At 48.2% G+C, this 12,592-nt stretch overlaps 1 protein-coding gene across 1 annotated transcript in view; it reads right to left on the reverse strand.

The window, feature by feature from the left end:
* Positions 1 to 242: 242 nt before the first annotated feature.
* The window catches only part of MORC2 (MORC family CW-type zinc finger 2), a 46,845-nt gene continuing 34,495 nt past the window's right edge, over positions 243 to 12,592 (reverse strand). The window contains exons 16-26 of the mRNA XM_006869256.1: positions 12,477 to 12,582; positions 12,045 to 12,177; positions 9,705 to 9,779; positions 9,253 to 9,624; positions 8,586 to 8,717; positions 8,080 to 8,134; positions 7,540 to 7,681; positions 7,164 to 7,394; positions 6,976 to 7,069; positions 1,613 to 1,801; positions 243 to 503 (exon numbers count right to left, since the gene is read on the reverse strand). Coding sequence (XP_006869318.1) covers positions 435 to 503; positions 1,613 to 1,801; positions 6,976 to 7,069; positions 7,164 to 7,394; positions 7,540 to 7,681; positions 8,080 to 8,134; positions 8,586 to 8,717; positions 9,253 to 9,624; positions 9,705 to 9,779; positions 12,045 to 12,177; positions 12,477 to 12,582 — 1,598 coding nt within the window. The 3' untranslated portion in view covers positions 243 to 434. The remainder of the gene's footprint in view (positions 504 to 1,612; positions 1,802 to 6,975; positions 7,070 to 7,163; positions 7,395 to 7,539; positions 7,682 to 8,079; positions 8,135 to 8,585; positions 8,718 to 9,252; positions 9,625 to 9,704; positions 9,780 to 12,044; positions 12,178 to 12,476; positions 12,583 to 12,592) is intronic.

The following is a 12,592-nucleotide window of genomic DNA, read 5'->3' on the forward strand; positions in this document are numbered from 1 at the left end:
TGGGGGTCTCTCCATCCCCCATTGCTCAGATCCTAACACTGCTTGTCCTCTAGGACAGAAACCAGCCTGTCCCGGAGCCTCTCTAGGCTGAGGAGGGACCTGGATGGTCACTCTCTCTCAGGGCCAGGAGCTGAGAGAACCATCTCAGGCTTGGCATCCTGGTGTGGCCCAAATGGAAAGGTTCTCTGTCCTTTGCCAAGAGTCACAACAAAGTGTGTGGTCTCACAGCAGGCACAGCCTCGTTTCTTTTAAAAAATAAATATTTATAAACGTAGGGAGGCAGATTCGAAGAATTAAGAGTATTTTTCCCTCCGAAAGCACAAATGTCCCATGTTAGTCAAACCAAGGTAAGTCCACTAGCCCGTAAACAAAACACTACCCCCTGGCAGATGCTCCTTAAGGGGCAGGCAGGGCAGGGGCAGGTGGCTCGCCCCTTAGTCCCCCTTGGTGATGAGGTCCTCAATGTAGGCATCCAGCTCGTCGTCAGTGTTGATGTCTATGTCCTAGAAGAGAGGACAAGGATCAGATGGAGGCTGGAGGGCAGTAGGGGGCCCATCTCACCACCCTTCTCTCTGCTCCTGGGGCCAGAGTCCCATCTTCTTCCCTCTGCCCTATCCACTATATATCCAGACAAGGCCAACAGTTCTTGTCCTGCCCTGCCTCTGCCCCAAGTCCCCAACTGCCTTGGAGTTGCCACAAGCTTCTCAAAGTTAATTCAAAAACAGCTGCACTACATTCTCCACCCCAAGGTGCTCCCATACCATCAGAGGTACCACCTTCCTTCCACCTATAGGGGCTTAAGACAAAACAAGAATAATCACCCTGATGCCTCTCTTTTCCTCAGCTGATAGGACCCTTCTTTCCCTCCTCATACCATCATCCAGGGTCCTTGTCACATCTCTCCCCACTCCCCGAGAATTCATGGAAGTGCCTGCCCACTGGAGTCCTGCTGCCTCAGTCCCCACCCCCAAGACTGACTCCAACTAACTAAGCAGAGCATCTCAGACAGGCCCCTCCCATGCAGCCTTCCCACTCTCAGCATCCAGGCCCTGCCACAGTGGCCTGACTCTAGTTCTGTCCTCACCTCGGGCCTTGTTCTTCCCCGCTCTGTGGATGGTTGTTCTCCCCTGAACACCCCAATAGCTCAGCCTGCCCGTTTTGCCTCTCTCATTTGGTAGCACTTGCCAACATGGAAACTGTCTCTTCCACCAAACTGACAGAGCAGGGACCTCAGCTTGCCTATCTTGTTCACCCACATCCACAGGACAGGCAGGGAACAGGCCCTCAGTGCTGAAGGACTGAGACCCTAAGGAGACACTCCCCACTCCTGGGTTACCAAGCCTGTCTCAGCATCCTCTGGGAAAGAGCTGCTTTCTTTTTTATGGTTTGGAGGGTTTTCAAACCAGGTTGTCTATCAGAATCGCCCAAATGGGGCAGAAGTCTGATTCCGTGCATCTGGCTAGGTTGAGTCAGGAACAGCTGAACCCCGTCATGCCCTCTGGTCAAGGCAGATGTAGACTGCAGTGTCCTGTGAGTGCGGAGAAGAGGGCAGGAGGAACCCCAGCCCCCCTCCCCACCCCGGGGCACCAGGTGGTCCAGCTGCCTGGCTCACCTCCTGCACCTTCTGCAGGAGTGCCACGATGTTGGTCCTCAGCTTCTGCAGCTTCTCCTTTGTCTCACGGAGTTTCCTCTCTGAGTTACGCAGTTTCTCCTCGGAGACCTTGGCCCGTGAGTCAGCTCGGCTCTGGTAGGAGTGGCACAGATTCTGGAGCCCCACTTCATACTGTTTGAAGTATTCTTTCTGTCAGGAGGGAAGCTTGACAATGGATGCGTGAGCTCACAGGGGTCCTCAGGACCTTCCCTGACAGGCTGGCCGAGACCAGGGACACTCCTTCTTAAAGGAGTGTCTCAGACACAAAGGGCAGGCACATTCTCTGCCTCTAGAGCAGAAAGACCTCAGTTTGGAACTGTATGTGGCACCATGGGAATCATCCTGGATTCTCTACTGCGTGAGAAGGAAGACAAGTGCACACGTGTAGACCCTCCCCAGAGACCTGTGCAGACAGCTGCCCCATGATGTGAGTGATGTGAGAGTGGGCTTGCTCTCCGGGTGGCACACAGGTCACTCAACTGAGGCTTCACCACACCCTTCTGAGGTTCAGAAATGCCCATCCAGCAATCCACTTCTAAGTCACTCCCAACCACATCAGGACTAGAGTCAATTCTCTTCCACAAACATCTATCAAGCACCTACTGCAGGTTTCTTTGCATTGTTTGCAGCATCAGATCTTTTTACTTTCTTCCCTGAACATACAACAATCCCAAGGAATAGGGTGGTACATTAAGGAGCAGGCTCTCTAGTTGGACATGTGGCTTTTGAAACTTGTAAGTGGCGTAATAATTTTCGGAAATGAAATGCTACATGAAACCTCAGTATAGCATCTCTTTAGGTTTAAGTTTACTGTATAAATTCACATTTTGGAATCCTGGTGTGACACTGCAGGATAAACACTGGACTGCAAGGTCAGCAGTTCAAGCCCACCAGTCACTCCTTGAAAATCCTATACAGGGTAACTATAGTTGGACGTGACTCGACAGTATGAAACAACAACAGCAACAACAAATTCACATTTAGAACATTTACTCATAAATCAGTGAGAATCAAGAATGATGACTATGACCCATAATCAGCAGATCCTGGATGACCACAGCAGTCTTACTTATTTACCTCTGTAAATCCGTGTGACCTACCAGTACTGACAGACTCCTGACAAGTATTCAACCCTTTCATAATCCACTGGATATATAGTGCCCACTGGTGTGGTGCTGTGGGTCTATGCGTCAGACTGCAAAGCCATTTGAACTGCAAGGTCAGTGGTTCAAGCCCACCAGCTGCTCCTTGGAAACCCTATACAGGGTTCGCTATGGGTCGGAACTGACTTGATAGCACTTAACAACACTGTCTAATTTTGGGGTTAAGTGGGAAACCGTTAACCAACTTTTAGGGTATGCTGCCGCCTTGTGGGGATGATCACCTTACCAACACCTGCACCATAAACACCCTTGGGATAAGGTATCCCACTAATGCTATCAAAATTTTTATTCCATTTAAAAAGCTTCCATTACTGAAAACTCTTGGTTTCAACAAAAAATTCAAAGCAAAACATAGTTCCATCTTGCTAGAGGTAACTGTGTCAGTTACCTCACAATTTACAGTATTATCCTATGAAACCAAGTTGGCAACAGGAACTTTATCTCAAACTCTTGCACACACACAAAAAAATGGCCCTGGCAGCACAAAACTAATGCTTAAGCAAACTCCACAGTATCACAATTCAGACTACATCATCTTGAGGGTTACTGGTTTATATTACAGGTTGTCATCGAGTCAGTTCTGACTCATAGGGAGGCTGTATAGGTGAGTCTGCACCACTGACTTTGTGGTTATCAGTCCAGAGCTTATCTTACAGTGCCACACCAGAATTAAAGGTTGTTGTTGTTAAATGCCATTGAGTTGATTCCAACCCGTAACGGCCCTGTATAGGGTTTCCGAGGAGCAACTGATGAGCCTGAACCGCCAACCTTGCAGTTCAAACTGAACTTAAGAGTCCAGTGCATTAACCTACAGCGCCACACCAGGACTCCATATGTCTCTTTGGGCAACGTCCAACCACATATATGACCATGGAACTGAGAGGAGGGGACTGTTTAGAAGGGTACTAGGAGGTGTATGGGACTGCGGTAGCTGTGGTTTGGCCCCCTCGGTCTGACTGCAGCCCCTGAGCTACAGCATGCTCACGCCCTCTGGTCTCCCCAAGTTGTGACATCAACTGCAGCCACAACTCCTGAAGCTCCCACTGGAGGCATACCCTGCTCAGTCACTCCAGATGTCAGTGCTTGCAGGGAGACAGTTTAGCTTCCAGTCCTGACCAGGCTCCCCAAGGCTGCTAAGGAACCCAGAGCATGTCCAATCCAAACCAAACTAAACCCACTGTCAATTCCAACTTACAGCGATCCTGCAGGACTGAGTAGAACTGCCCCACAGCGTTTCTGAGACTCTAAATTTTGAGGAAAGCAGACTGTCTCATCTTCTTCCCGTGGAGCAGCTGGTAGGTTTGAACTGTTAACCTTTTGGTTAGCAGCCCAACGTTTAAACCACTGCACTACTAGGGCTCCTTGCTGCATGCCAAGACAGGCAACTGCAGGTCCAAGTTTGCAAACCCTGAGTTTCTAGGTGTTAACAGAAAGAGCAGCTGTGTAAGGGTTACGTGATATCTGTGTATCAAATCTACACAAGCATATATGGTACAAGAGTCTACATCAGATAATGTCATATTTCAAATAATGAATCATGACATTAAGTGAAGCATCACTGTAATTTTTGTGTGTGGTTGTTTTAACATTCTATTTTTGAGATAATTGTAGATTCATGTGCCTCTGTTCTGTTAGTTTCTTAAATAGTGAAACATATACAACTTCACAGGACTCCTGGAGTGGTGCTGGAGGATAAGCACTGAACTACTAAGAGTACTGGTGTGGCACTGTGGTTTAATGTGCTGAACTGCAAGGTCGATTTGAACTGCAAGGCCGATGGTTCAAACTCACCAGCTGCTCCTCCGAAACCACACACAGGGTCGCTATGAGTCAGAACTGACTTGATGGCTCTTAACAACTAACCACAAGGCTGGCAATTCAAACCCACCAGCCACTCCTTAGAAACCCTTTAAAGTCACTATCAGTTGGAATCTACTCAATGGCACTTAACAACAACAATACAACTCTACAATGATACTTGAATAGATTATTTGCAGGTTCCTGAAGGCTTTATGATGAACTCCTTGTCTGGCAGGATAGGAAAAGAACAATCATTTACAGACTGACAAAGACATACCTTGACACTAAAACAAAAACAAAAACTGGAGTTACTTTATACACTGCAATTAGGAGGACAAGGTGATCTCTGGTATTATACCTTTTTTGCAAAAACAAGCTAATCTGTTAACTATTTTTAGCCTCAAATGCTCATATTGACTGTGTCTGGCTGCTCCAGCCCACTGGAGAGGTCCTGCTGTACCCAGCTATTGCTCTGAGTTTGGCAACAACCTTAAGCCAAAAGCAACAAACCTCTGACTGAGAAGATGCCAGGCAGACCCAGCCCTCCTACCACTGCCCATGCCTCTTGGGATCTGCGGAGAGCTCCTGCAGCCTAAACAAGGGCAAAAGTTGAAGCGTGGTACTTTCTTGTGAAGGAGTTGCACTGAGTTCTGCCTTTTAGCTCCCTAGTTGTGCCCTCTCATTTCACAGGGAGGGCCAAGGGGTATCATGAGACAAGTCAGGGCTTTACCTAGGTTCAAATCTGGACTCCAGCACTTGCCACCAGTACAGACTCTCAGCACTTTGAGCCTGTCTTCCTTCAACTCTTAGTCTCATTTCACTTTCAAACGTAGAGCAAACAAAAAGCTCTCCATGCTTTTCTCTGGCAAATTAGTATATGCACACGGCAACTGCCTGCCACAAACTAACCTCAGTTTCTAGTCTAGTTCTCTTCTCAGGTCTAGAAACTCCTCCTGGGAAACTTAGCTCTTCCTACCAGATCCCAGATCCCTGTCTTCAGCCCTGCCTGTCTTCCCTCCCCTCACTGGTCCCTAATCTCTACCAGAAATGTACTGCTGGTTGGCAGCCCCAACCAACCCAGCCCCTTCAGGCTCACTGTTTTCTCTCCCAATTAATAGTTTCAGCACCAACCTCCACAGATCCAAGAGCCCACTGGCTAACTCATCACTAACCATCTGTGGCCAGTCTGTCAACGACCTCTGACTCAGCTCTTAAACCTGCCAGTCCACTCCCACTACTGTTCCATCACCATCTCTCTCTCCTCACCATAGACCTTTCACAACTGGACCAGCCTCCTTACCTGTGGCTCCTATCCGCCCATCCCATCCAAACACATTGCTACCAAAGTTACAAACTACAACCTGTCGACAAAATCCACCTGCTGCCTGTTTTGTACATAAAACTTTACTGGAACATGGTCACATCCATAAGCCTGCTCTTACAATATACTGGCTGAATTAACAGTTGCCATAGAAACCATAAAGCTGAAAATATTTGCTAAGTGGCCCTTGACAGAAGAGCCTGTTGACCCTGTCCTAGGGCATGGTTTGGATCACCAGTTCTCTCAGTTCAGTATTGGTTGCTATCTCTACCTCAAACAAAGTAGAAGACATTATGCCTCAGACTAGATCTTCCAATGTAGTACACACGTCTCTTAGCCACACTCTTTCTACCCTACAATGCTTTGCCACATAGCCTGCTGCTTTAATCACTCCTTATTCTATCCTCTGGACTTCCCTGTCTCAAACTCTTCCTTTCACCCAATAAAGGAACCCACGTTTTGTTTTCTTCCTCAAACTGAGCCATGCCTTCTCCCTCCCCCAGGCTGCCTCAGCCTCTCCTCACAGCACTCACTGCTCCCGTCTGCAGCCCAACTTGGAGACAGGACACCCTCCCTACTGTGAGGTCAGTGATGGCTTACTTATTTAGCACAGCAACACTGGCTGGGTAAGTAAGGCCAGATCTCATTTTCACACATCCCTGGTTCTTCTGTGCAAATTTCAGGCATTTTTTAGCCTAACCTCTTCACTTTGCCCAGGGCAAGTTTATAGGCATAGAGTCCTTGTAAAATGCGAGCCAGGTCTGCTATCTCTACCTGAGGACTCAGCCCCAGCATCTTACAGGGATTGGGTGGGGCAGCCTTTCTGCATTCCAGTCATACCCAGCTATGCCACATTTGTCCCCCAAAAAGTCTCCTTTGCCTTCTGTCAGAGGGCTGCTCAAGATGACAAATCTGAATCCCAGAGATGGTGATGGACGGGGGCAGCAGGCCGCAGGAGGCATGCAACTGAGAGCTGGTGATCACAATGGGCACCACGGGAGGGATACAAAGTGCAGGCTCAAAGGTCAGGCCAGACTCACCAAAGGAAATGATATTAGCTCATCTGAACTCATAGAACTCAGCTCCTTCTTGGAGATGGGGAAACTCGGAGGCAGAAAGTACCGTAAACAATTCCTAAGCAGAAAGAAGGCAGTGTCAGGATCTAAGAATGGTGTGTAGGTGGGTGGAGAGCTGCTGTGGGCAGCGGGCTGGTGGCTGACACACCCACCGAAGGATCTGGACGAGCAGGTCAATGGTTTCATGGTTGGTGCTGGGGGCGGTGGTGTCCGGCTCAATTCGGATGCAGTCAGAAGTGGAGGGGGGCTCCACTGTGGCTACTGCCTGAGGGACCACTGCCACCACCACCTCTTCCTCCCCACCCTCTTGCTGTGTGTCGGGGCTCTGATACTCCGGCGAAGGGGGTTTCATAAGCCGCACGTCCTCACTGCCTTTCTCCACCCTGTGGAGGACACAGCATTTGAGTCACGAGTGCCCCTAGATTCCCAGGAAGGACTGCTTGCAGGGACTGAGGAGAATTGCGGCAGGAAACCATCTTTCCACCCTCCACCCCTTTCTGTCACCAGGCTCCCAGAAGGGTGCTTTACCAGCGGTCTCTAGGTGTCGTATCTGTGGGCACATAGTCAAACTTCACTTTCCACCGCACCACGTGCTTGCCCACCTCCACGGCTGTGACACGGCCTGTGTACCATTCCCTGTTCACACGGACCTCCACATGCAGCCCCTTATCTGAGAATGGGCACAGGGGGTGAGTCAGAGCCCTCCTCAACCAGGGCCAGCTTGAGAAAGGCAGCCCAAGGGTATGGAAGAACAAGAAACCCCTGACATTTGCCCCCACTATGCTGGGGGCATGGAGCCCAGTCACCCAGGTCTCCCTCCCCTCCCCATCTGTCACAGGGGCCAACAGGAGCCTAACTAACTTACAAAGGCAAGCACCAAGGAATTGGTGCTAGAAATAAACACAAGTGTTAACATTCTGGAGATATCTTGAGATTGATTAAGTTTTGGGACAACTGGGGCATGAGATACAGACCCAGAAAAACTCTAGAAGCTTGAGAACAGAGCTGCTGTTTACCAAATGCTCCACTTTCCATCCCAACCACAGGCTATGCTCCCTCCCGACTCACCTCTCTGAGCCCTCTTGAGATCAGCTGGGTCCTCTTCGCCAGCACTGTCTGAGAGCTGCAAGGACAAGAGAGTAGATCAGTGGTGCCCCAAGCTCCCTGACCATCATGATGTGTCTTCTGGTGCTGCAGCTCACAGAGACACTCCCTAAAGTCACAACCCTAGCAGTGCATCCTTCAGCCACCTTCTTAAACAAGGCAACAGGCAAGGAACAGAGTGGCATAGACATGAGGAATGAACTGACTTCAAGCCCCCAGTCCATCTGTGACTTCTGCCAGAGCCTGAACTAGCCATCCCCAAGGCCGTGACTAGAGCCCCAAGCAAGTCTCACTTACAATTCTACTTGAAACCATGTCTCCATCTGTGTGACTCACAGTCCTTCAGAGAGGTGAACTAGGCTTCCAGAAAGCTCAGTCACAGAACCTAAACATGGGCTGACTCAATCTGCACATGGAGGGTGGAGACCCTGTGGAGGTAAAGCTCTCAGAACCTCCCCTCAACCACCTACCTCATTTGAGTCCTTCTTTTCCTCCTTCACGGTTAACTTGCCCCGTTTGGACCTCTCCTTCTTCCTCTCAGATTCTTCCTCAGCCTCTTCCTCATCGGCCACACCAAAACTGCGCTTCCGGCCAGGGGTAGCCTGGAGCAAGGAGAGTGTGTCAAGGTGAGGGAACCCTGTTCAGAGAGGAGATGGCATTCTTTCTCCTACCCAACATGACTCAGAACACAAGGCACCAGTGCCTGGCTTAGGCACTCACAGGGACCTGTGTCTAAGACTCAAAGCTATTATGGGAAGCTCTCCAGTCACCACCTCTCTTCCCTTCACCTGTCTGATGCAAGTTTTGATCACCTTGAAATACGATGACCACTAATATAACCACCCAGGTAGTCACAGGCCCGCCTACCTATGCCCACCATGTGAAGCCAGTGAGGTGACTCAAGTTCAGAGGAAGCAGAGAGGCTGCCTGGATGGGAACCGAGTTCTAACCAGAAGCCAACTTGCTCTAGGCCCCTGTCCCAGCCCTGCTGGCCATCTAGATTCCCTCTCCTGGTAGGCCTCTGGTAAGCTGTAGCCGGGTGATGGCCACGGCTCCCCCAGCACTATTGGGCACTGCAAGACCCCATTCCCACACCACTGAGCAGGGTCAGGGAGGTTAAGAGGAAAAGTGGCTCACCGGAGAGAGTTTATTGGGCAGCTCTGGCTTCTTGACCACTGGAGACTTAATGGCCCTGGGGACAGGGATCTCCTGAGGGATCTTGGAGTTGGGCAGTAGAGATGGCAATGGTGGCTGCACTAGAGGGGTGGGCACAGCCCTGACTGGAGTGTTTGCAGCCTTTCGGGGGGCCCTGGGTGGCAGCAGCTTGGATGTGCTGGCTTCCTCCTGGGCTGTCAAGGCAGGAGGCTTGGGGGCACTGCTGACAACAGAAGCTTTCCGCAGCTGGCTGGCTGGCCGAAGAGTTGGAGAGGGTGGAGGTCTGCTTGGGGCATTCTTGATCACAGCAGGTAAAGGGGGTGAGCGAGGACGCTGCAGTCTACGTGCAGGTTCCTGAAAAAGGCCCAAAGGATGAGAACACTGACACTAGCCTGAGACACCTGTGGGGATGTCCTCTGTCCCCTAGGACCTACCTCAGGGGCAGGTCTGGTAGTCACCTTCAAGGGTAATTTCTTCAGATCAGCTTGGGAACGGATGGGTGTGGTTTTCTGCAAGGCAACAAGATGATGAAGTCCAAGTCAACTCTTTTATAATGCCCATTATATGTCTGGGATTGTGGGCAAATAAAGTCCTATTCTTAAGTGGTCTCCCACTCTCACCAGGAATATAAAAACTGCACACACACTAAGCCACCAACAAATTACAGAATGCCTACAGAGTCTTGGTGTGTTGCTGCTGGAAAAGCATTGGACTGCTAACCCCAAGGTCAATGGTTCAAACCCACCAGTCACCACATGGAAACCTTCTACTAGAGGGATGGGGAAACATCCGGAATGAGGGCCATGTCAGGCCCTAGAAACCATTTGGTCTGGCTCTGCCAAGGCAAGCACAGTTCTAGTCATCATATTTGTTCTTGTTGTTAAATGCTGTCAGGTGGGTTCCAACCCATAGCAACTCTGCATAAAGTTTTCAACGAGACATCACATTAGGAGTGAGTTAATTAAATGTTTCGGACTCTTGGTGTGGCCCTGTGGGTTAATGCACTGGACTGCAAAGTCAGTTTGAACTGAAAGATTGGTAGTTCAAGCTCACTAACTGCTCCTCGGAAACCGTATACAGGGTCACCATGGGTTGGAACTGACTCAACAGCACTTAATAACAACAACAATTAAATGTTTGATCATATTGTTGTTGTTAAGTGCCGTGGAGTCGGTTCCGACTCATAGCGACCCTGCACAGGGTTTCCGAGGCTGTAAATCTTTACGGGAGCAGAACGCCTCATCTTTCTCCGGCGGAACCACTGGTAGTTTCAAACTGTTGACCTTGCGGTTCACAGCCTGATTCGTAACCACTACGCTACATATCATATATAGCTGGCTAATTTTTAAGTTGGTAATTTTGTATGGGCTGCAAATGATGTTATAAATTTTGGCAGAAAATATGTTCCCCACCCCTGCTCTTAGGGGACTCTATGAGTCAAAACCAACTTGATGGCACTAACAACAAAAACATATAGGGTCGCCAAGAGTTGGAATGACTCAACAGCTAGTTTTTTGGTTTGTTTATATAATTCAACACTTGAAACAATGGGAAAAGGTGTTGAATTCAAATTCTACATAAGAAGATGTCAAAATAGGTGGGAAAGGCCTACTGTGTGGAAGACAACTTGGGAGAGGAAAGGATAAATGGGATTCAGGGGGCAGAGAGGCCTGCGTAAGTCTGCAGTTAGAAAGAGTCACTGCACAGATAATAGAAGCGAGAAAGGAAAGTCTTTCACTAAATATGACAGAGAGCTGAGATCACAAATTTTAAAAGATGAAAACTGAGGGAAAAATATAATACTCGAACAGAAATGTTGATGAATAAGCAATTCTAAAAGCAATAATAATGGACACATGAAAAAATACTTCATCCCCAAAATATAAAAGAAACTCAAATTATATACAAGATGCCTATCTTTGTCTACTAAATTGGTAAAAACATTTAAAAATTATTGTACTCTCATATATTACCATTAAAAAAAATATAAGTGAATATATCTTCTGGAGAGTAAATTGAGATTATGTATTAAAAGCCACAGAATTTTGCAAACCCTTTACAATTTTAATAATCTCTGGATGGACTGCTAACAGAAAGGTCAGTGGTTTGAACCCACAAGCCACTCCTACTCCATGGAATTAAAGATGAGCCTATCTGCTTCCCTAAAGATTTACAGTCTCACAACATGATTTGTTTTGTTTTTTCTCTACCAATTTCACCCACAGAAAATTATCTGAAGAAACTAATTATGTACAAAAAATACACACACACACATCATGTATATAATATTGTTGTTGTTAAATATTGTCAAGTAGGTTCTGACTCAGTGACCCTGTAGAGGGTTTCCAAGGAGCAACTGGTGACTTTGAACTGCTGACCTTGTGGTTCAAATCAACCTTGTGATCAAGTGCTCATCCTATAGGGTCAAACCAGGGCTCCATATTTCTATTTTGAAATAAGAGTATTTACATGTATATAGGTATTCAATGAAAAGCTGGAAGGATAAAAAAGCATTAATGGTCATTACCTCTAAGAAGATTGGATTTTCATTTTCTGGAGTTTTAGAACATTCTAAATGAACTGAACCACTTGTTAATATGTAAACAAAACTTAAAAAAAAAAAAATTCCACCTGTAAGGTGGGAGTGTGAAGGTTTGGCAAGAATACAAGGGAGAGTGGAGGGTGAGCCTGAGGGAAAGGGGAGTCACTGAATCTGTTTGTATTGGCAAGACCCTGACACCCACTGGCTTTGACCACTACCCAACACTCCACACCTGAAGGGCCTCCAGCTTCTCCTGCTGTTGGCGAATTTTCTCCGTCAGCTGCTTCTGCTTCTCTTCCTGTGTCTTCAGGTCCTTTCTGAATGTTCCCAGGGGAACCTTCTGCTTCTGCTCAGAAGCCTCACACCTGTCGAGGGAAAGTTCTAGGGAGACTGTGGCAAAAGGGCTGCACCGGTAGGGCACGGAGCTTCCCCCTCAGCTGGAACAACCACTGCAATTCCCAATGGCGTGGAGTTGAGATTCACTGCAGTATGGCCATCTAGGTGTTTTCTTGGGCACCTGTTAACCAACTAGACTGAGATGAAGGGATACATATACTGACTATAAGAAACGAAGTGAGTTGTTACCATTGACCCCAAGAGTGACAAAAACACTGGGGGAAGGGAAGAAGTACCCACAATTCCCTTCGTTAGAGAAAGTACTCACCGGTCCTGCTCAGGATCAGGGTTCATGGAACAAACCCAGGTGTCAGGATAATCTTTCTCCACAGAACTCAGCTGGAAGGGGAGGGTCCGCCATTTCAGACATAAATCTGCAACACA

Source organism: Chrysochloris asiatica, unplaced genomic scaffold (genome assembly GCF_000296735.1).
Source record: "Chrysochloris asiatica unplaced genomic scaffold, ChrAsi1.0 scaffold00128, whole genome shotgun sequence".
NCBI lineage: Eukaryota > Metazoa > Chordata > Mammalia > Afrosoricida > Chrysochloridae > Chrysochloris > Chrysochloris asiatica.